Source organism: Phaenicophaeus curvirostris, chromosome 22, assembly GCF_032191515.1.
Source record: "Phaenicophaeus curvirostris isolate KB17595 chromosome 22, BPBGC_Pcur_1.0, whole genome shotgun sequence".
In the NCBI taxonomy this organism is placed as follows: Eukaryota; Metazoa; Chordata; class Aves; order Cuculiformes; family Cuculidae; genus Phaenicophaeus; species Phaenicophaeus curvirostris.
Genome location: NC_091413.1, coordinates 3,704,763 through 3,729,363, shown reverse-complemented (window position 1 = coordinate 3,729,363; position 24,601 = coordinate 3,704,763). Strand labels below are relative to the sequence as shown.

The 24,601-nt window shown below is 44.5% G+C and overlaps 1 protein-coding gene across 4 annotated transcripts in view; it reads left to right on the top strand.

Annotated features, from left to right (window-relative positions):
* RERE (arginine-glutamic acid dipeptide repeats) overlaps positions 1 to 24,601 on the top strand; it is a 148,627-nt gene that overhangs the window by 80,030 nt on the left and 43,996 nt on the right. For all 4 annotated transcript variants that reach the window (XM_069874671.1, XM_069874670.1, XM_069874669.1 and 1 more), the window contains one exon: positions 20,963 to 21,043. In XM_069874671.1, the coding sequence (XP_069730772.1) occupies positions 20,963 to 21,043 (81 nt within the window). The remainder of the gene's footprint in view (positions 1 to 20,962; positions 21,044 to 24,601) is intronic.

Sequence of the window (24,601 nt, the reverse complement as noted above, 5' to 3'; positions counted from 1 at the left end):
CAACTGCAGTAGACGTGCAGTCACACTGATGCAGGGAAAGAACTGACTTAGTACAAAACCGTTCCTTTATGCTTCCCTAAATCAGAAATGCCCTGGAAGTTGGGTGGTTCATCGCTTGCACAAGTATTTTGAGTTGTCTTCCCCTGTGCTGGATGGTTAATGCAGTTGATTTTGTGATGTGCGTAACAGCAACGCTGTGTCCAGCACAGACCTCTGTACTATTTGTGATATAACCCTCTGTGAATAACTCAATTTATTGAAAATGTATCTGTTTATAAAGCTTTTAACTTTCTCTGTGGACTCACTGTTGCCCAAGGATGAATCCTTGCTTATTAATTAAAACAACTTTGTTGCCTTTGACCAAGAGCTGCTTTGCAGTGATCAGAACTGATTAAAATAAAGGGTGGAAGTTATGTTATTTTTGCTGATGCTGATGTGTGGTTACAGAGGCTAAGATCAAATTAAACAGAGGATAAAATTTGCCTGTGATTGAATTAAATGGAAGGCTCTGTAAATATGAAGACAGAGGGTTGTTGTCTCCCTTGTGTTTCTAAACCTATGGCTATTTTTAAACCTGTTTTTATTCAGGTATGTAAATTCAGAGGCACGCTGTGAAAAACAGTCTTCCGCACTGCCTGATAGAAGTGGCCAAAAACTTCTTTACTGGTGCATCCGCAGGCAGCTCTACCAGCAGCTGCTTCCTGTTTATGACGGCTTGTGCACACCTGACAGCGTCCATTTAGAATCTCAGAATGGTTTGGATTGGAAGAAACCTTAAAAATCACCCAGTTCCAAACCCCCTGCCATGAGCAGGGACACCTCCCCCTGGATCAGGTTGCTCAAAGCCCCATCCAGCCTGGCCTTGAACATCTCCAGGGATGGGGTTTCCGCAAGGCAGTTTCCAGCTGTGGTTTGGTGAGGGGGGTTGGTTTCTTTCCTAATCCTCAGGAATTTTCTTCTGTGGACAAATTCATTGAGCAATGATGATATATAATGCCAGATTCAAGTACTCCGTAAGGACACACCCTGTAGACTAACGTTCAGCAACACCTGGTGGAATCATGTCAGTGTAAGGCTGTGGTTTCATATAGAAAGCGATGCAGTTCAGAGTAGGTGCATAATTTGGGAAGAAGCCATGGAGCAAGGCATCTCTTGACACAGCTGGTGGCGATGCCCTTTTACAAGTTTCCTGCCATTGGATGTTGTGTCTGACCTGTGGCGTGACACCCACTGCTAGAGCAAGGTCAGTGTAGCTGGGAAAGCTGACTTAGCCGCGGGCGTGTATTCCGTGTGATGGTTTTGGCTAACAGGAGGTTGCAGAGTAGTAACTTTTCTCCTCTGGTTTTCTTCAGCCACTTTTCCCAGTGTTTCTAAGCCCTGGTGGTGCCCAGTCTCTCCAACACTGGCTTTGTCATTCCATACAAGTTTGTTGTAGTGCAGACCAGCTGGATTTGGTATTTCTCGTACTTTCAACTTGCTAAAAAACCAAAGATGCTTCACTCAAACTCTGCAAGGGATTGTCAGAGAGACATGACCTCTTCTCTGCAACTCATGGTCACCCCCAAAAAATATCTCTTCTAATCATTGGCAGAGTGCAGACATTTTTGATACAAGCAATCAGAAATCCCTGATAAGAAGAGAACGGTGCCGATCCAGTTGGAAATATTTCAAAACTAACATTGAAATTGTACAGTGAAACCTGCAGAGCTGGAGTTCATTGTCTGTGAGAGAGTAAATACAACAAACCTGAAACCCAGTGCCTGTCTTGACACTGGTGCTTCCCCTGGTGATGTGATGCTTTCCTTTCCACAGATTCCAAGTCTGGAATTACGACTGTCAGCTTCTTTCAGATCAGGTTCAATTTTGCACCCATATTTCCTGACATGGTTTCAGTGGAAATATTTCCCAAGAGAAATAGTCCTTCTGGCATTTCCACCTGTTTTGGGACAAAATCTTCTCTGCAAAATGGCTTTTGTACTCTGTGATCATCAGGATGATTCTGACCCTGCACTTGCTCCAGGTCCAAAAATGAGCTTATCGTGCACCTTCTGTTTCAGATAAATACCCTGTCACGTGGCTGTCACTTACAGAGGAGACAATGTTCATCTAAGTTTTCTTATTTTAAAGAAAAGGGTTTCAAGTGTGGCATGTGTCGCATTGGAAATGGGGAAGAAAATTGAATGGCTCTTGCTGTTCTTCACATGAGCCCTGCTGGTTGGATCTTACAGTTTTGTCTTTATTCAGAAGGTGCATTTTTCTGTCTTTTTATCAAAAGTGCTCGCAAAATCAATACAGCTTACAGAAGGGAGAAATACAAATCAGAACTAAAAGAACCTCTAGTTTATTATGTTTTTAATTAAACATGATGAACACATTTTAAATAACACAAAGGCCTCAGGCTGAGCTGCATCTAATCGAAACAGATTAAGTCACCCGTCCACACTTGGGTAGTTATTAATTCTGTTTACTTATGCATGCTAGCTAAAGGCAGAGTTCACTGCTGCTGCTGTCTTGCAGTTTATTGCACAGGGATGCTTTTGCTGCATGGAATTGTGCTCCTAATTAGCATTCAGGTGTTGATTATGAACAACACTGGGGTGGTGAAATGAACCAACTTTGATGTTTAGGGCTGTGTCTTCCAAAGTTAGAGAGAATCTGGGTGAAACAGGAGTTTTGCATTTTTTCTTGGATGCTTTATCCTTTCTTTTCTACACTTGAGATGTTAAATTCCCCAAAAGAAATTGCTCGGTGTTCCTTAGAAAGTTTTTATTTGCCTGTGCATCCCCATGCAGAGCTGTCTATGGCACCCTGTGACATCCTTGATAACTTGCTTTTATTATGAAATATGCTGCCCTTTAAATATTTTACATTGCTTTTGATGTAGAGTAGTTGAGGTAAACAACCTCTTAAATTTATGTGCAGGGATAGTTAATCCTTGGTGGCGATAAACCTTAATTGGCCATGTACATGGATTTACAAGTTCGTAAATTTTAAAATATCCACACCTGGCTCCGGCTTAAAGCTCATTTGTTATAAAACACAAGTGGAGATCCTTCTGCCAAAACTGACAAGATACAGCAAACTCCTTCCCTGCCGTGTTCGCAAGTATTTGTAATCCAGTGTAGCTGGTCAAGAAATTACTTATGCAAAACACACATACTTATTTGCTTGGCTTCTTTGCCTGGAATCATCTTCAAATGTCTCTCGTTTGCCCTTTTTAGAGTATCTGCTCATGAAAACATTGAGGTTTTTTTTGTTTCCTCCTTTGAAGCCAGGCTTTTCAGATGTGCTGGAAGACAGAGCTGCGTACGGGGGCAAAAATACCATGAATTTTATTTACTGTGTGGATGGCAGCTATAGAAAATGTAATTCATAACGAAATTGTAACAGAGCCTCTGGAATAGTTGAGCAGGGAGAAAATCACCCAGGGATGTTAGAAAGGGAGGCTGGCATCGCAGGGCTGCGTTTGAGAAACCGAGTGGGCTTAGAAGGTCGAGATACCCATTACTGCTCAGTTTTGAATTTTCTAGCCACAAGAAGTAAACATTAAAGCTCCGTAGCTGAGTGATTCTAGGATGGTGGAGTGACAGTCTCACTAAATTAACATTTTCTGGACCTCCCAAATCAAGCCGTTTGATGCCATTTGCAAGTGTGTTAATCAGGAAGAGCTGAAAATTAACTGAGCAGTGAAATGAAAAAACCAAACACAAGTTACCGTGGTCTAGTAAGAAGAATAAATAAGATTTTAGTTCCAGAAAGAGTAGGAAAGCACAGTCTTGACATAGCATATTACAAGAGCTTAGCATGCGAAAGAACCATCAGTCCTCACAATAAAAAGTAACTGATGAAGGGTGACATTATTCTGCTTGGGGAAAAAAAATGTTATTATTTAAAAGTTGCATAAAATTCCAGTTATTTAGCAGTTGGCAGGCGTACAGAACTGTAAGGTGCAGTTGTGCTAGAAATTACAAGGTGTAATATGGCTAGGAAAGGTGAATTTAATTTGAACACAGGCTTCTAAGACCAAAGATACCCATCTTTTTGGCTGTGATTAACTTGCATCAGTCTTCTGATCCAAGCCTTTGTTTAAAGGGATCAATATCACACATTGAGCCCTGAGTTTATTGTCAAGTCCTTTCGGAAATAAGACAGTGAATTAAAAATCAATTATACGTGCAGAAAAGTTTGTGTAGGGCAATCAATTTTGTCCTTTTAGTTTGCAGAAAGATTCCATTGTTTAACCAGCTGTGGAAAGGAATGAATTTTAAAAGCCTCCAGCAAATGAGATGGCCCAGAGCGGGGGGGCGTGGGGAGGGAGGGCGGAGATTAAAAAAAATTAATTTTGGCATTTCATGTTCAGCAAAAGCTGCCTTTAGGGATAAATCCATAAATCCTGGCAGTGACCTTGGCTTCAAAATGGGTGATTTCACTGCTTTTGCTAATCTTGATCTTTCCGCAGCTGTCAGATAAGTTAGTCTTTCCCCTAACAATATCATTTTTTCTATTTGCTTTGTTTAACCACCGTATGCTTCTGGATTCATCATCTTTCTGCCTTTACGTGGAATATTTTTATCTATAAAGCACTAACCATATTCCTGATCCCAAAGAATAACATGACAAATATTTACACTGGCCACTTGCCACAGCAAAGAGGCTGTTTCTGAGCGGGGACGGGAAGTGAAACTCCAAACTTCAAGTTGAACTTCAGTGTAAATGGAATGATTTGTAGGGGCTTTCAGAAGCTGATGTGTTGGTTTGTTTTCTAGAAGAAGGTTTGTGATAGAGGGATGGCAGCACACACATGTAGTTCACTGTTGCCAAGGGGAAAGAATCTGCTGCTTGAAAGATTAATAAGTCCGATGGCAGTTGATTGTTGAAACCATGTTTTTCATCTCATTTTCAAGGGCATCTTAAAAATGGAGATCGCTTACACTTCCTAGCATCCTCGATCATCTTTCTGTGTTCATTTAAAAATGAGAACAAGGCACTGGAGGACTTGAGAGATTGCATTCGCTTTCCCATAGGGCAGAGTGGTTATTTTATAAATGAAGAGGGCCAAAACCGCTATCCGTCGTGGTTCCTTAGCAACAGGGCTGGAGCCAGTTTTAATGTTCGTGTATATCTCACAAGTTCTATCTATAGAAGCCCGAGCTGTGCAGCTCAGCAGTATTGCACCGAAACAGAGACGATTCACCCTTGCCTTGTGCAGAGGAAGAAAATAAACCAGATGCGCTGACGTGCCGCGTGGACTCGGCCACCTTTTCCCTTCTCCCCATCTGATGCTGTCCTGGCCGGTGACACAGTTACCCTCTTCAATTCGCTGACCTTTCATTCAGATTTTATCTGCTAAGAGATCCGGAATCTGGTTTAAATATAGCATCATCCTTATGTCCTGTTCTTCTCCAAAAGGAAACTGAGTCATGACATTACAGCAGTAAGAGCAGCTGGAGAGCACAGGGAGCACCAGCTTTCCAAGTAACTTTGGCTTAGGCTAAGCTAATATAGAATAATAGAATCATAGAATAGTTTGAGTTGGAAGGGACCTTGAAGATCATTTTGTTCCACCCCCCTGCCACGGGCAGGGACACCTCCCACTGGATCAGGGGCTCCAAGCCCCATCCAGCCTGGCCTTGAACATCTCCAGGGATGGGGCAGCCAGCCCTGCTCTGGGCAACCTGGGCCAGGGCCTTGCCACATAGAAGTAGAAGTGTTTTGTTTTGGAATACTTATGTTGTAATTACCCTTTACTAAATACACAGAGCCCTAAAAAGGATTCCTTGATGTGGCAAATCACTGTTTTGTTTTGATAGTTTGCTGTCTAAACTATGAGGAACGGCAGTTTGCTGTTTCTAACAAGATTCCCTTAAAAACACAAAAACCCACCTAAAACAAAGCAAGCGTGGAGACACGTTACAGTGTTGTCTCCAACTTGGCGAAGTGACATTTGATGCCTACACATGCATTTTTTTTTTCCCTGCAGATAGTTTGTGTAATATCTTTGTCTTAGCCTTGGCTTCCATTCTGTTTGAGCACGGGGGCTGTCGGCTCAGGCTGAACAAGGGGAATCCTAAGGCTGAACTGGAGCTGTAGAGGCTTTGAGAATGAGCAGAACTGGGAACAGGGGAGGACATTTTAGTGAGAAAACAGGATGAAGCTTGGTCCATGCGCCCACGCAGTCGGTAAGGGATGTTTGTTTGTGGAAGGGATGCTCTGCAGAAATAGCAGAGAAGCCCTGTTGCTCTCATGGTCAAAGCAGAATTATGGAAGAATAGAAGTTTCTTTTCCAGTGTTAAATGCTAACTGGTTATAATAACTATCCAGCTTCCTAGATCTCTTCCCAGCATCTCCGGGCAATGAAAGCTACAGGTGGGGTTGGAGGGGAAGGAGGAAAACCAAGTAGGTTTGCCACCTGGCTGTGGAGGGTGAGAGAACCCCACGTGCCGTCTTAGAAAGCTTTAGTGTGATGAAAGTTACATTAGAAACGCAACACTCCTGCTTGAAGATTTGATTTTTCATGTTGGGACAGGCTAATAGATATTTTGCTTTTTCTAGTAATTATGAAAAAAACCCTCTGTTTTTCTTCCAGACTTTGAGTTCCACTGGATTCTCTGGCTCTGCCTGACAGCTTCTCTGAAATTGTTCAGTGTGGGCCAGTGGCCATCGCAGCTGAAAATGACAAAATGCTTCTTGAAAGTTGTACACTGACATCATTCGTAGTTAAGAAGCTCTAATTACTGGCACAATACGGATGCTCTGTGTGCTTTAGCGCTCAGGACTTATCTTTTTGTACGAGCATAAGCAGTACAAATGCCAAAATATGCCTCATTTGCAAGTTCTGTTTACATGATAAATTTTATTCTTCTAATCTTCTCTATCAACAGCACCAATTCTTTATAATCTTTCAGATGACGTAAAAATGCATTTTAATGAAGCAAATGATAACAGCTTTGTCTCTGGTTGTGTATAAGCAGGGCGGCCGTATTCACTTAGGCTGAAAAACAATCATTTGTTCTATTACAGGCTGGGAGAGAGGGAGTGAAAAAACTGTGATCCATCACTGGTTGCTCAGCTTTGTTACTGAAATCACTTGCCATTCTGTCAGGGACTCTGAATCCTCTATGGGAGCCATTATTTAATTTAAGTTTGTGGAGGTGTCACTTGTTTGATAATAGGCTGCTTCTGTAGTAGACGCATAGTGACTAAATATTAATCATTTTCTGCATCCATCCAAGATTCCTAATTAGTTACAAGGGTAACAGTGCCAGTAAAGCTAATGATTATACTGCCATAAAAAGAATTTGACAGCAAATACGGACTTGATACTTGGTATCTGTAGAACTGCCTAAGTCTGCTGGAGCTGAGAAGGCTCAGTTTCTAAGTCTGGTTCCACGCTGCTTACATAGCAAATTATAGAATGGTTTGAGTTGTAAGGGACCTCAAAGCCCATCCAGTTCCACCCCCTGCCTCGGGCAGGGACACCTCCCACTGGATCAGGAGCTCCAAGCCCCGTCCAGCCTGGTCTGGAACACCTCCAGGGATGGGGCAGCCACCGCTGCTCTGGGCAACCTCGATCAAGAGCCCTTCCCCACCTTTCCTGGAGCCCCTTTCAGTACTGGAAGATGCTCGAAGGTCTCCCCAGAGCCTTCTCTTCTCCAGGCTGAACAGCCTCAACTCTCTCAGTCTGTCCTCAGATGGGAGCTTATCCAGCCCTCTGGTGAACTGTTTCCTGGGATGTGGAAAGAAACTTTGATCAGCGTGTGGAAATGCCACCGTTGCAGAACGCTGGTTTCTATTTCGTAGCAGCTGAGTAACTTCACTTTTAACCTTTTGAAAAGTTGATGTAGTTGACCCAGATGAGCCCCGGCCAGCTTGTGAGTACAGCCCGTGCTTCTGCAGAGCTGGCATGTGGTTAGGTTGGCTCTTCCTTCCTCCCCGTTGAAGTGTTGTGTAAAAGATGTGTTGTGTTGATCAGCGCTCACGAGGGTGCATTTAAAACCTTCTCCTTTGTGCTCCTTGTCCACTGTTGCTTTTGTATGTTCATGGGCTTTGTGGTTTTGCATGTATTGTGGTCAGGACTCTGAGCGTGCCTAACTGCTGGGTTTGTGGTTTTGCTTCAGCTTTTACTGGCCTCCTGAGATCTCACACGTTCCCCCATCTACTTGTGCATGATCCACCACAGTTTTTCTTATTCCTGTGCTGCTTTCCTCTTTCTCCCCACTCCACCTTCCACCCGAATTCGTAGTATCTGCTCAGATTTATATAGCTTTTAGGCTACACAGAGAGATTGATCAGACAGGGGTTTGTGCATTTAGAGGAGCCGATAAATAAGCATCCCAGCGTATTACCCACTACTGCATTGGAATAACTTCAAACACTCAAATCAAGCATTCCATTTGTTACAAATTGGGGAAGGCAAAAGAGGGCACCTCTGTTTTATTAGGGTGCATATTTCATTTATCTGTTACGGAGGATACTGTCCAGCTCTTTGTGTCTGGGGAGCTAATTCCACGGTCTCAGCACCCTTGCCTGCCCCTCACCCCAGTATCTGCCATTTAGGTTTCTTTTCAGTGTTCACCTTTGTTACAGATGCATTTCTGGTCCTTCCTTTTCATATCTCATTTCTTTTCTGCCTTATTTGTGGGTTACTTTTCCATATTTGGCACCGTTCTCACCCTGTGCTCCTGTAGATGTTTTTGTTCAGCCCCTTACAAAAAGCTAAGAGAACTTACAAATCGTCTGGTTCTTTTTAGGACTACTTTTATCTGTTATTGCCCAGATCATCTTATGAGCCAACATCTTCCTCAGCGACTGGGCAGCTGCGTTGCAAAGTGCATCGTTCACTGTGCTGAAATCATACTTGCTTTTAACAAAGCTGCTCTACCGGGGACAGCTGAGCAGTGAGGGCTGGGGTGTGGGTTCAGACAGGGCCTTGCAAGGAACTGAAACCTTGTGCAGTGAGACTTAGTGGTTAAAAATAATGTTTAAAATATAATTATTTATAATTAGCAAGCTTTGCTGACTGTTGATCTACTTTGTTTTTGATTTTGGTGCTCAAGAGTTCTGCTTGTACCTACTCTGGCAGTAGCTAAAGGGTTAGAATCTTACTATTAGAGCAGCATTGCTGCTGTTTATGACGTTCTGATTCTTTTAAATATCAGGCGATGAAGATAGTCTTTAATGAGCAAAGTTCTGGAAGAGGTTAGACCTTACCTCCTTGTTTGGAGAGGAGGCTACGTTGTGTGATTTCAATGCGGGGTCAGCGCTGCCGCTCTCTGAGGACTCGCTGCGTGGCCAGCTCAGAGCAGGCTGCACAACTGAAATAAGGAATTGAGTTAGTCGACTGTCAGATTGGGGCATTCGGTTCTTATAAAAGTATCAATGGATGCGTGTCCGTTACCATTTGGAAATTAGTCTCCCCCTTAAACTGTCACCCGTCTCCTAAACAGTGCAAAGTATCACGAGTAACGTTTGATTCTTCTGGTTCTCTGCCTTCAGAGCTTTTGGGGAGCACTCACAGACACCAAATATGCTCCCACTGTTGCCCAGCCCATGTTTAAAGAGGGAGTTTAGGGGCTTGCTCGCATGCTAAACCCTGTCAGAGGAGACAGTGTCACATCCCTAGATTCCTCTGTGGTTTCTCATCCCTCTTGTTTTTAACTGACGGAATTTTCTTATATTAAAAGCCTCAGTGGAAGGGAGAAAACACAGGTTGAAAAAAAATCTTAAATTATGAGGCTTTGGAGACTAAACTTGCTGAAGAGCTGTATGGAATTTGATGTTCTGAATATGCTCATTTTAGTCTTAAATGTTCCGGGTTTTCTGATCCTGTATCCTCTTAGATGAAAAGAGGCATTGCTAAGTGTTCACTTCTCTGTAACTAAGAGTATTGAGTTCTTCAAACACATCGCAACGCCCTGCTTTTGTTGTAAACAACTTGGCAGGATGAAGAACAACTGTCAGAGGAAGGAGCTTGTGTTCTGCGTGGTACAGGAAAAGTCTCTCGCTGTGGATGTCTCTTAGCCTGGAGCTCAATTTTGTCATTGCTGGTATTTATTATATCCAGGTTCGCATGCTCATGTTCCTTTTCCTTCCAGCGCGGTCGCTTATCCTGAGAGAAAGTCAGGAAGTTTGCAGAGATTTCTGCAATTCCTTTTAGTAAGGTCACAAACTGGAATTTGTATCTCCATGCTTGAACTCAACTCCGAGCGTTACTACCGTGCCCAGCCCTGCTGTTTAATTATTTGCCCGGCAGAGTCACCGACAGAAGTGTTTGCTCTCGCTAGGTACGATTTCCTTGGGGATTTTTGCTACCATTTTGTCTCACTGCTCTTGGATTTGTTCAAAATATGGGAGCTCTCGAAGTCAGTTTATTTGTTTCCTTCTGTCATCTGCATCAAGTCACTGTTTGAAGGCAGAAATACGGTCTCCAGAATAATTGACAATCATAGAATAGTTTGGGTTGGAAGGGACCTTAAAGATCATCCAGTTCCACCCCCCCTGCCGTGGGCAGGGACACCTCCCACTGGATCAGAGGCTCCAAGCCCCATCCAACCTGGTCTTGGACACCTCCAGGGATGGGGCAGCACCTCCAGGGATGGGACAATAATGGTTGAAGTCCTGATGGAACAATATTTCTACAACAAGGCGCTTCCTCAAGAAAATGTTTGAGTCTTGGGGAGGATAAGGTAGTGTATTCAAGGAGTCTGAGTGCAGCTTTTTTGTGCTTTGTGTTACAGATAGACTGAAAGGACAAAAAAATGTCACAGTGAAAGAGAACAACTTCATTCTTGCATAATAGCGTTAAACTTGAGTAAAAAGACATGTATTTCCAGAGGCCTGTATGATCTGTGTAACAAAAAGAACGTTTTCTGAGGAAAAAGACAGAGAAAATGTTGTGATGTTTAAGGGAAGAGCTCAGTGGAAGCTTGTTATGTGTGGAGCCTCATGTTAGTTATTAGCGTGTGGTCTGATCTTCTGAATGGCAGCTCATGAGATGGGGCTGGTGTCTGTCTGTGGTCACCCACCCAGCTCTTTTCCTGGAATGGGCATCTCAGTATTGATGGTTTAGATCTGTGTTGTGTTGGTGCGCAGAGGGTTGATACCTACAGGACTGTAAGTTGAGTAAAAATCCAGTCGTTAAGAAAAACAATATGAGGAGAATGAAATTCAGAGAGAGGCCAACACAGGGTATTTTCCTCTTGGCTTGTTTCTTCTCAGTAGAGGTGAGGAAACAGGGAACATCGTCAGCCCCGTGGAAGATGCTACACCTGCTGTTGGCATTATGCAAGGAAATATTCCTCAGTGTACGAATGCATTGGCATTGCAGCCTCTGGTTACATGTATTTGAGATTCAGAGTAGGTGAGAAGAGGAAGGTAAATATTCCAAATTGATGCATGAGAACCATTCCTTAGGAGGATCAGTGATAGAGTAGGACTTTGTTCTTGGCCTTCAAGTGCTGCTTTTCTGGTTTGGATCATGTTGAATATGCTGTTTATATGTATTTTTCTCTGCTTGTGGATTCTGTACTTTGACTGGTTTCATCCTGTTTGAGGAAAACCAACAACAATTGAAACGATGAATTCATTTGTTAGGAAATGCATCTTTACCAGGTTTGGGTAAGCATGAGTTTGAGAAATGAAAAGCTACTTTTGGGGTTTTCTTAGCTTGAAGTTTGCAGGTTAAATGCTGAATTTCTACTTCTTACCTGTATTGAAGGGAGGTGCTTTGAAGGAGAAAAGGAACATAGTGTCCAACTTTTTCATTTTACTTTCTCTTTGGTTTTGATGTACATGAAGGCTTTTTGTAATATCAGCATTTTTACAGCAGTTTAAAATAACAATCAGAAATGAATCTCTTTGTGTACAGAAGAAGGTAATCTGAAGTATAATCAAAAGCTTTCTGTTGTCTCTTGGCAACAGCACATTGGTTTGCTTCTCTGGGTCACAAATGTGCCAGACCTTTGTTCTCTTTAACTCTTCAAACGCACCTTTAAAAAAGTCATCTATGTAAAAACCCACTCAAGATCTGTTTGTGGCACTGAGAAACTGTTGATTACAGGAGACAACGACCTTCAGCTCTTGTTCTGTAAATAGAAAGCTTGGCTTGTTGTTTTTTTTGTTGGTGAAAGCAGTCTTCGGTTTGGTTTTTAAGGTTTGTTTCTATAGAGGGGGATGGTCTGAGTCTCACAGTGTGAAACCTGGGTTATGGTCATGTGCAACGTGATCGTTCTCTCGAGATCACAAAGTCTCGGGGAGGCTTTGTGAGCAACAGGAACGTTGCACAGGTCTGGATCTGCTTGTTGTGCCCTTGTGTCTATCACGGGCATTTAAATACAAATGTGGGCAAGGTGGCCAGCCCGGTTTCTTGCTGGTTGAAATGATTAAGTTTAGTAAAATCCTTGCGTGTGTGTTAAACAGAGCTGCCTTTTAGCACAGCCAGTCAGAGGACAGGCATGTGCAATCCTGGGGGTGCTGTGCGTTTCCAGCCTTCTGAAGGTTCAGGACTCGTTGCTCCCTTGGGAAGATCTTCCTGCAGTTCAACCCTCTCTTGCAGTGCCACCAGGAGTGAGTTTTCCAGACCTGCTTTGGGAAAATGAATGCCACCTCTTCCCATCCTTCCTTGAGGAGAGCAAGGAAGTAAATTGGGAACTGAGTGGTCTTCAAACGAGTGCCCATCGCTCCCTGCCTGTTCATCTTCCAGTACTTAAAGAGCACCTAGAGGAAAGCTGGGACAGACTTTTTAGCTAGGACTGTTGTGACAGGACAAGGAAGGAGTAATAGTTTTAAACCAGGGGAGGGGAGATTTAGACTGGATATGAGGAAGAAATTTTTCACAATGAGGGTGGTAAACCACTGGCCCATGTTGCCCAGGCAGGAGGGGAGGCTCCGTCCCTGGAAACATTCAAGGTGAGGTTGGACAGGGCTCTGAGCAACCTGATCTGGTTGAAGATCCCTGCTCGCTGCAGGAGGTTGGACTGGATGACTGTAAAGGTCTCTTCCAACCCAAACCATCTTATGATTCTGTCTTTCCGTTGAGATATGGGACCACGCAGCTGCAGTGGTGATAACGCTGGGTGACAATGCTTGTAATAATCCATGAATTGTTTTTCCAAAGAGCCAAGGTTGTTTATCAAATACCTCTTCTAGAGCTCAGGGAAAGTAGTCGGTTTTTCTTTTTCTCCTGGTGCTGCTGCTGCTTTAATATCCAGCCTGGTTTTGATGTGTGCATCAGCTTCTGATGTGCCACTGCAGGCTGTGCTTAGATCAGGTTTCTTGGCGTGCTGTTGACTTTATCTCGTTTACCGGATCACATTTCTGTTGCCGTACTCTGTGTGATCGCAGCCTCCCCGCAGCTTTTGAACAATTAGTAATTGAGCAGGAAGTGTGTGTTCATTACAATAGCCTTTTGATTTTGATTTTACAATCACGCCGTGTTTCGCGCTGAGCAGAGGCAGGGGAGGCACTTCTCCCAAACACGTTTTTGACAGCGAGAAGTCTGTTGTTGCAGCCACTTGGCTATTTGTCAGCACTTCTCAGACATCCCTCTTGCGCAGGTTGCTTGGCAACCCGGAGCCATCGCACCACGGCCAGTGCATTTCCAAGAGCAGGTTGGGAGATGATTTATCGGCAGGGCTGCCAGCGTGGTGAACCCGAGAGGCAGGACTGGACCTTTTAACAGGAACCGACATGAAATGTGAAGGCGAGAGAGACTGGCTGACTTGGGAGTGTTATCTGGGGAATGTGCAGTTATCTGGGAATGCACCCAGAGCTGATAATCAGAGGGCACAATTAGAGCAAAAAGAAAAACTCCTCGTTGAGATATAATTGATTTTTTGGCTGTTTTGTTTTCTCTTTCTCATCTAGGCTCTGACACAGAAACAGGTACAATGCAGAGAGTGAATCAAAGTGTTGAGAACTGCTTTAGGTGAACCTGAAATCTCTCTCTCTCAAAACATCTCTGTTAAAATACTGATGGTAACACAAAGCTGGGGTTAGGACATTAGGTTAGCAGCACCCTGGCAGCTCAACGCCTGGGGTGAGGCAATAGCTTGAATTCTCCCCCAGCTTTGGAAATGTCTCAGAGCTGTTTTGTCACCTTCGATATCATGCTGCCCTTCGGAGAGACTTTTTGCATCGATCCCTGGCATTAAACAGAGAAGGGAAAGAAGAGTTTTACCAGCTGGCATTTAGGTAGTTGTTCGCTCTGGGGTTGCATGTGGAACTCTTACCCCCGCTTAGAACATCACTTTTGATGAACTGAACTGAGGGAAATTTGAATAACCTTTAGGCAAGCACTGTGGTTCAGTATCTTCTGCTAGTTTTAGTCCCTTTTCCAGGAGAGCCGTGGTGAGGGATTGGCAGTGTGTGGAGAGCACGTTCACAGGAGCATTTTGACTTACTTGTGAGAAGGCAAAGAGGAGAGAAGGGTGATGAATCCACTTTGACCTCTTGACTGGCAGTGTAAATTCTTTATTGAAAATCCTAAATGAATTGCTTGTAACCAGTAATCCTGCTCTGCATGCAATCTCATTTAGCCAACTGTGTATGCAAATGTGCTATTAATGTGTTTTCATCCAGTATAAATATACAAATCTAATCTGTTTATATATGTAATTTACACACAGCTGTGCTCATGCTCACTTAATACCAATATTTTCAGCAAGCGAGAAGTATCATGGGAGATCTATTGTTCAAAACAAAAGCCAACAGTGCAGCACCATGGAAGGGGGATCATTATCATTCCTGGATCTTTTGGCATTCCCTTGAGGGAGACTGCTTAATGACTTCCCGTCTGGGTGGATGTAGGGAACACAGAGCCTGGTGGATGGTGTCTGCATCTTTGTGACGCTTTGGTGCTGAATCCCTTACAGTCTGAGCTAGGGTTTAATTTTTCAGCGTGATTTTTCAGGGAGACAAAGCCGTCTGACTGAGAGGGAAAGCTAGTTGTACAGCACCTTTAAGCCTTTCAGCTGGTGTATTCCTTGTCAGTTTGTTTATGGAGGACACTTGATCTCACAGGCATGTGGCCTGAGGGGTACAGGGGTTTTATCTCACGTAGATGACCAGCACTGCACTCTGAAGAGGTGCTTTGAATAGCTGATGAGAGCATTAATGCCTTTTAATATTGACTGGCATCTAATGAATACCATCAAAATAGTTCTGTTTTGCCGTATCTTTTAGTAAAAGGCCCTGGTGAAAAAAGCATTTTATTTTCAGAATACCACAAAAGCCAGAGGATCTGTTTGGCTTGACACGAGACAATGATTTCATTTAAATAAATCGACAAAAAAAATAAACAGAGCAGGATCTATTAAATGAATGCTGAGCTTGGCTTTATTATGTATTTTGAACTAAGTCACAATCTGCTGAATGAAGCAGCAAATCGAATAGGTATCTTTCAGACGTAAGGAATGCTTTCAACCAAAAGAAGTCTCTGTACACCCCCACATACATATGTATGGTTATTCTCTTCCAGCCTTGCTCTACAAAATGCTCTCCTGCGTGCGTGTCTTCTTGCTTGGGCTGGAAGGCTGGAACTGTGTTTGTAGCACAATTTAAGAAACATTTACTTGTTCAGAGTAGTGAAAGGGGATTGTTAAAAAATACCAGGCAAAAAAACCCAGCAAACAAACAAATTTGTCCCAAAATTTGTTACTTGAATCTGTGGTCTTAAATCTCCTCCCTGTCACAGCCAGCTGGGGCAGCGTGCAGTGCGCCAAGTGCACTGGAGTGTCTTCACTTGCTGTTACTCCACAGCTTTCTGCAAGCCTAGCAGATCATGAAAGAGCTGTGTAGTGTTGGGGTTTATCGGAGCATGGACATAGAATCATAGAATAACCAGATTGGAAGAGACCCACTGGATCATCGAGTCCAACCTACCTACATCCCCCTACCACACAGCATTTCTTAGAGAAAATACATTTGATCCAAACGTGATGGAAGCATCACCTTGGAAGAGACCTGTCGGTAGGAGTTATGAATTTACAGTTTTCTCAAATGCCCTCCTGCCTCTCTGAAGCCCATGAGGTTTCAGTTTGAACTTCTTAGATGGATTAAATGGGTTATTTTGTACTAGATGTTCTTACATGCTTCTAGAAGCAGCTTTGGTTTAGATTTCTGCAGTAGAGAAGAAAGCTGAACTGGGAACCTCAGTTCCCCATTAAACCTGTGGTGCTGAATCTCAGCATGTAGCAGCAAATTTATCCTGCCAAGCTGTAATCTCTTGATAATAGGAACCCTGCCACAACCTTAACTACGGCTCTGCAATGGCATTAGCATCGCATTGATAAACATGCCATCTGAGCTCTCTTCATCAGAACATAGTGGCTTTGTGTATCTTGTCATGATATTTGTTTCTTGGGAATAAAATATGAGACCTGCAAGTAACACACATGCAAATATTAACACGCTTGGTGCTTGTTCTTCCCTGGTTATTTACAGCTCCCTGTTTACTCGTGCTATGGCAGAATCCAATACATTTCAATGGGGAAGCTCAAATTATTAAATGGTATTGGGAGATCTTGTGTTGCGACTGGTCAATAGCCATGGTAACCACGGTGTCTGTCAGCACTGACCTGGCAAGCCAGGGGGTTCCCTAATGCCCCTTCACAGCAATCATTAGCCACAGCATTTTCTTAGTTGTGCTTCACTTTGTCTTCAGTGAACAGTACAAACTGAATTCTGTCATAAATAATGTTTGAAAGTGGTAAAATTGCAAGGTTTATCTTAATATTTAGAAGCGCAGAACTTGGATTTTTAAACCATTCTGTTCTAAAGCTACTTCTACTTCATATCAAACCTTTTTCTCGTGCTTTCAGCCCCGTGGTTCTCCCAGCCCTGGATTGTAAGGCTATTTTAATTCAGCAGCTGTCATTGTCAGATGCCTTCTGTGAGTGCAACATCTCCTGCACCGTTCAAACGCAGGCGTAAGATTTGTTGCGTGTCATTTGGGCAGAGGAGAGAAAATTTCAACTGTGTTATGCAGTCTGGTTTATGAGACGGCGGAGAGCAACAGGTCACTGCTGATTTGGTGTGCGACTGGTCGGTTCTTTTATGTTTAAAAACATTTAGAGGTCTCTCTTGTGCTTGACTTGGAGAAAAGCAGAAGCTGTTCTTGCTGCGGGCACAGGGAGAACTGAACGTGATGCCTGAATTAATGGCAGAATGTGGGATAGGAAGCAAAATCTGAAAAAGAAGACATTTTTAATAAGCCTTGATCATTTTGTTAAGCTCTAGGTTTTCTATCTAAGTTCCTGAAACTAATTTTTGTGTGCTTTGTTCTTTATGTGTTAAGAATTATCTGTCTCTTGCCTTTCAGTAGAGGCACACGACTATTTTATAGCTGGATATCTTGCACCCCCTCGGTGGCCCAGTGGCTCAGTGTGACACCAATAAAGGTGACAGCACCACTGGCCAACATTTCAGTGTGGCAGAAGGATTAACTTCACTCGTATTTGGAAATACAGAACAGCATTTCAAGCCCTCTCTAATTCTGTTATTCAGATAGGCTGTATGCTAGGTTCACATTCCCAACAGGGATTTCTGACATCTCGTGAGCTCGAATGAAAAAGGTTTGTCAGAGGGTTTGTAATACAGGGATGAATCGCAACACAAAACAAATGTAAAATAGTTTTGTTAAAAGGAATCTTAAATAAAATATTCCCCTCAGAATTCAGATAGGCCATAGTAAGTCTTTGGCAAAGTGAGGAAGAAGGGAATTGGGGGTTTTCTTTTTATGCAATGGATCAGATTGCTTTTTCGTATTTGCCTGTGCTTTTTCACCCATTTTTTGAGTGTTCCAGCTGTCATTTCTTTTTCCCTTACAACTTTTTATGTTGCCTTTTCCAAAGTATGATCTGTTAGCTGATGCTGCAGAAGCATCTTACCTTGGATGTGGTCCACAAGACAGCGCTCTCAGAGCTGGGAACTGAGCTGCATCGTTTAGAACCCAGCTTCCCTTTGGATCGCCTGTTTTTAGATGTCTCTTGATTTAATTGGTTTTCATTCTTTGTGGTAACCTATAGACAGGAATTCTATTGCTCTTTGGGCTGTTGGGAGCAGCGTGAGGGCACAGTTATTTGCTTTTTTGCTGCTACCGTCTTCCCTTGCCCAGAAGCACAGAAGAGGGATGCGTGTGGTGCCGGGGGTGGGATTATTGTCCCGCAGAGGAAGGAAAATCCCTTGTCATTCAGGTCAAAAAGTGAAAAGTATGCATGTACATTAGTGCCCCATTACACACTCTAAGCAGTCTTGGTATCTTGCTCTGTATTTACTATATAGATATCTATATCTGCTCTAGATCCGCATTTGTTTGTGTGACTTCTACCTGTGAATGGGGGGCTGGTACCTTGCTACTAGTACAATTTTCCTCGTTTGGGAGCCCAAGCACCCCTGTCACTGCAGTCCCAAACACCTGAGAGCTCAGTTTGCTGGTTTAAAAGGAGCAGGTGGGGATGAACAAATCATACTGGAAGGGTCTGTAATCTCAAGGCACACAGAACTGGTGGTTCATGCCAGTCTCCGTGCCCCCAGGCGCGTTCCTGGGGAACCCAAGCAGTCTTGCTGGTTTTGAGGGTCAGGGTTAGGTAAGGATAGATCCCTGTGGGAGCGTTTCAAAGAGACTGCTCGCTCATTCAGCATTGTGGTGGGAGCTTAGGAGATGTAGAGCACTATTTTAGGAGTGAATTACCCTTTCTGGGATTCCTTACTTCACAACATGGAAGCCTCTAATCACCTGCCCACCTCCTCCGAGTAGATGTTTGCAAGACAGGCTGAGAGAGCTGGAGTTGTTCAGTCTGGAGAGGGAAGGCTTCAGGGAGACCTTAGAGCAGCTTCCAGTACTGAAAGGGGCTCCAGGAAAGCTGGGGAGGGGCTCTTGATCAGGGAGGGCAGGGAGAGTGCGAGGGGGAACAGTTTTAAGCTGAAAGAGGGGAGATTGAGATGAGATCTGAGGAAGAAATATTCTCCTGTGAGGGTGGGGAGGCCCTGTCCCAGGTTGCCCAGAGCAGTGGTGGCTGCCCCATCCCTGGAGATGTTCAGGGCCAGGTTGGATGGGGCTTGGAGCCCCTGATCCAGTGGGAAGTGGCCATGGGCAGGGGGGTGGAGGGGCTTTGAGGTCCCTTCCAACTTGAACCATTCCATGATTCTAAGAAAATGTTTTAAGCCGAGGTGAGGGTTGCTTCCTTTTAGGTAATTATGAATTCTCATCTCCACAGAATACTAGTGCCTGTGGACTCTACATCCCTATATATTTTAATTTAATTTTTTTTCAGGCAGGATTTGCTGTTTCCTAGTGTTTATCTCTATAGGCTTAGTATAGGAAAGGAGAAAGTCCTGAGGACTGGAGCGGGGCTCGGCTGTGTTTGGGCTTCATCTGCAGGTTCCCAAAAGAAGGATTCTGCTGTGTTGGAGCTTAAACTTGTGGTACCTATATGAAGGGCTTTGCTGTGTTTGGGCTTAATCTCCTGGTACCCAAAAGAGGGGTTTTGCTGCATTTGGGCTCAAACCTGTGGTACCTAAAGGAGGGGCTTCGCTATGTTTGTGTTTAATCTCATAGTACCCAAAAGAGGGATTCTGCTGTGTTTGGGCTCAGTCTTGTGGTACCCAGAGGAGGGATTCTGCTGTATTTGGGTTTGATCTCCTGGTTCCCATTCCCGGTGGAGATACTGGCGTGTAGGAGCCGCCGGCTGGGATGGAGGGCGGCAGGGATTTACCGTGGGAAGACGATGCTCTCCCTGGAGAGAGAAGGAGGAAGAAGGGGCGAACCGTCTCCGAGGCGGGCTGGCAGAGGCCGGGCATCCCCCGGGTACACACGGAGCATCCCCTGCATCCCGCAGAGCATCCCCGGGTACCCACGGAGTATCCCCTGGAGCATCCCCGGGTACCCGCAGAGCATCCCCTGCATCCCGTGGAGCATCCCCCTTGGGTACCCACAGAGCACCCCTTGCATCCCGTGGAGCATCCCCCTTGGGTACCCACAGAGCATCCCCCTTGGGTACCCGCGGAGCATCCCCTGCATCCCCTGGAGCATCCCCCCGGGTACCCGCAGAGCATCCCCTGCATCCCACGGAGCATCCCCCTTGGGTACCCGCAGAGCATCCCCCCGAGTACCCCCGGAGCATCCCCTGCATCCCCCGGAGCATCCCCCCGCGTACCCGCGGAGCATCCCTTGCGTCCCCTGGAGCATCCCCCTGGGTACCCGCGGAGCATCCCCTGGAACATCCCCCCGGGTACCCACGGAGCATCCCCCGGGGATGCAGGCTCGGGCCGCGGGGGGGATGCTGCGATCCAGGCCGCCTTTTGCGGCGCACCCCGCGGTCCCGCCCGCCCGGCCCCGCCGCGATCACATGCTGGGCGGCCGCCTCCCTCCCTCCCGGCCCTCGGTTCCTCGTTTTCCTCCGTTTCTCTGCCTCTTTCGCTCGCCGCCATCGCTCCCCCAGCCCCGGCTGCAGCGCAGGACGCGGCCACCAGCGCCGCGGCTCCGCTGGGAGAAAGAAGGTTGGAGCTGGGGGGAGGAGGAGGAGGAGGAAAGCGAATCGGGGAAGCTTTTATCCCCGGGAAAGCTTTTATCCTCGGGAAAGCTTTTATCCTCGGGAAACCGGGCGCTGCGAGGAGCCCTGAGCTCCCTCGCCGGAGTCACTTTCCTCCCCCGCCAGCCAGCGTTGCGCATTTCCCTTCTTCCCGCTCGGAAAAGGGACTATCAGCGGGATTTTGGGTCCTCCTGGAGCTCCACCAGCTGCGGGACCGCCTGGTTTTCCCCTTCACACGGTCCAAGTGGGACGGGGAAGGGAACGGGGTTGGGATTTTTCAGCGTTTCTCCTCTCCGCGGTCGGATTTTTGGGGCTGCCGTGTGGGGACAGGTTCCCGCTGTCCCTGATCCAAGAACGCTCTTGTGCTGATTACCAACATCTTCCCCCCCTCCCCCCTACTGCTGACACGCTGTTTTTGTTATCTTTTATCGCAGAAACGTTTTATTAAGGGGTTGAGGCAGTACGGCAAGAACTTCTTCAGGATCCGAAAGGAGTTGCTTCCGAATAAGGAGACTGTGAGTACATTTGGACTTAATTTGCTTTCTCGCTGCTTGATCTTAAGAAACTTCTTTCCTTTCCCCCTCCCAAACGGAATGATTTTCAGGTAAATAGAAGAGAAATCTTTAGTGGAAAAGGTAGCTGTGATTTTTTTTTTAGCGCTGTTTTTTTTTTAGGTCTTGGTGGATGAAAGATGTTACATAAAATAGTCGTCATTGTTGGACGGAGCGTGTTTATGGAGACCAAATCTAATTTTACATTCTGACATTATGATGGGATAATACATTTATGTCACCCGCTTGGGCTCAAATGGCACTGGGTAATTAAAGAAAGCCTAAAACAAAACACAATCTAATTGAATCTGGAAGGCTGAGGTATGTGCCGGCTGCTCCAAGACCTGCAGGATTTGGTTGGTGTATTTAACTCTTTGCCCTCCTGAAACGTGGACAGCTAGCGCGTAACTTCAGTTTCCGAATGGGTCTGTGGCTCATTACGGAACTTCATAAAGCTGACGTAGCTGTCATTTTGCTGCAAATCCTGGCAAGCGCTCGGGAGGAAGATGGACAGGGAGGAGTGGTTGACTTCTTCAAAGGAAAGAGGGCTTGGGAAGCCTTGGGAATCTGGCTACTTTTCCATTAATCCTAATTGCCAAGCTTCTCTAGAAGCTTCGGTTTCTGTTCGGCAGGTGTCATTCAACTGCTGGGAGGGTGGTTTGGGAAGGCAGTTTTCATATTTGTTCTGAATTCAGAAGGGAGGTAACTCCATGAAAATTGAGCAAGACTGTTTTCTAGCAATGCATTAGTGATCTGGAAAATATTTAAAGCATAGCTAGTTGTTTAGACTTCTCTATGTGTGGAATTTGGGTGTTCGGTGCAGAAGAAGATTACTGTAAAAATATTTTAACCCCCGTTGCTCACTGTAGGATGTTTGCACTCTCTTCTGAGATGATGATGTGAGGCGGTGCTGTGATATCGCAATCTTGCGTTGGTAAATGGCTCAGAAACACCGCGAAAATCAAATAGGGGAGGAGTCTTGGAGTGCCTCAGTCGGTGCATATGTTCATGGATTCTGTTGAGAAGGATGGGAAAACGTAATTACTGATGACTGTAGGTAGACTTGACTTTAGTATTCCATTGGATTTTGAGGCATGAAGGTCCAGCGCTGGAAGATGAGAGCTTAGAAGGAATGCTAAAGTAATGTGCTTCTTAGCAACGTTGAGCACATTCAGCACCGAGATGAAGCAGTCCTCTCCTCTTCCCTTTAGACATCTCCCAGCAATGTTTTTAAGACAAATTGGTGTTTACTTTAGAAGCCAATTCTGCTGATGGTAAAGCTGCTGAGAGGCCTCTGAAGTTTGTATTACAGCAGCTACGAAATACGCTTTGAAATATGAAATACATCTTTGTGATAGAGAAAAACAGTTTGCGGGGGAAAGGAAAAGAACAACTAAAAAACTGAGAGTTGGGGGCAGGCGTCTGACCATGTTTGTACTCTCTGGCTTTTACATTTGAACCTGGGTGTCAGGCCTGAGGCTTAGGTAAAAGTTCTGCAAGTTTGCAGGTGGTGTTAAACTTCACATACTTTCTCAGTTTTCAAGTGTTAGAATTTAAGTCTAGTTTTTAGTACACAGGAGACTAAATATTAAGTTTGAGCAGCTGGGAAGCAGGGTGTTGATGGCTCTGAGCAGGGTGTTTTAGCCCCTAGTGGTAACTGATCTACAAATAAACTCTGACCTACAACGGATTGTTTAATCTCCATTTCCTATTTTTGCCCACAGGTCTCACTTCTGCTTTCTTTTAATTCTCAGTGTTTTTCAGACACAGTTTACAGCAGTTATGCTGTAGTAAGACATGCAGAATAAAGGCTGCAGTAAATGTTTGACCATCCAGTTTTGCTTTTCCTCCTTAAAGTGCAATAATAATGTATATAACAAAGCTGTGGAGTTTATTTGTCTGTATTTTTTCACCAGCAGAATAATTTCAGATACTTTGCCTGCCTTTTTTCCATTGCAGTGTGAAGTAACCCTCTAGCAATTCTAGAAATGCTAGAAAAAAGGCCCTGCTTTCCTGTTAAGACACCATATTAACATGAGGTGAAACTCTGAAAATTATTATATGGACACAAAAGCACCACAGCGACTCCCAAATTCTGCAGAAGCCACTTGAAAATGAGTTAGGGGCTTTCTTGAAGTGACTTGTTCTAAATGGGAGCTAAGCTAGAGGGCAAAACACCCTGCACCTTGCTCATTTCTGAGGGTTTACCCTACCAGTCGCTGGAGCCCATGGGGAGGGGAGCCAGAGTTTTGGCCCCTCTGCAAAGCCCACTTAAAGATAAATTGCCTTATTATCATGCTTATTGTATAACGAACACTTTTTCTAGACACTTTTGTTGATGCTGCTTTCATTACTGGGGAACATTTCCTGCTACAGCCTTAGCCCTACAGTAGTGGCAGAGAAGGAATACAGCAGAAATACAAAATTCTTGTAGAGACGAGGCCTCTTCTATATGAAATCAAGCTGATGCTACTGTGCAGAAGGTCAGAATATAGAGGTGAATATGACATTGTAGTTCTGTTATAATTCAGAAGGTGTAAAGGGAAAGACAGGAATTAGGCCACGCTGTACTGAGTTTTCACAAGCATGTTAAGGTCTGTCCTATTTGAGTTGTGCCTTTGCTTTTTTTTTCCCTCTCCACAGTTCACGTACCACATCTTTTAAGAAGAAACTGTATTTGTCATTGTTTGTTTTCACTAATTTAACACAGTTTTCCAATTTTTTTTTATTGCTTCTTTTAAATGAATAACCGGCAAGAAAGAAATCTTGGTGAAAGAAAATATTTACTGCCTAGCAGAGCTGTGAGTTCATTTAGGTCTTCTCTCTTCCTTTATTTCAAAGTTGATGCCCAAGAGGGGTTCCCAGTGGGCATGAGCATAAATACCTGTTGCATTCCCATCAAGCTTTTGTAAGCAAGAGACATAGGAATGAAAATTGGCTCATAACGGTGCCCTCTGCTGAAATGGGAATGCTGAAATGGATCATGGAAAGCCAGTAGTTTTGAGGCTGGATCAGTGTTAATCTGTTACTCTGGAGAAAAAGTGCCTCTATGTAGATGAGCTTAAATAAAACTTGTGAAACTTCCTTGGGTTTCCATTGAACTCTGTCTTAAATATCTTCTGTTCCGATGTGCCTGTCTTCCTTTCCCCTTCCTCTTTTCTCTCAATTCTAGCTGTAGTCGGGGAGCACAGTGGGTGAAGTTTCCTGCTCTTATCTGCTTCATGGTTAAGTATCTGATTTGGCTTTAAATGTGTTACTTTTTTCCCCCTGTTTTGGGAGAATTTGCTAAAACTTTGTGATAATATGGGATTTTTGGAGTATTTAAAATTCTCCGGCTCCGAATTCCTGAGGTGATTACGCTGAGCTACTTGAATCTGAGAGTTTTAGGAGTGCCAGCGTTGCAATAGGCCTGAGCTAAATGTGAAATGCCAATGAGGTCAGAGACTGACTTACCCTGTTTTTGTAACTCTGTGTTAGTGACATGCAAAAGGTAAATAGAAACATGGAATGAACTGAGCTTGT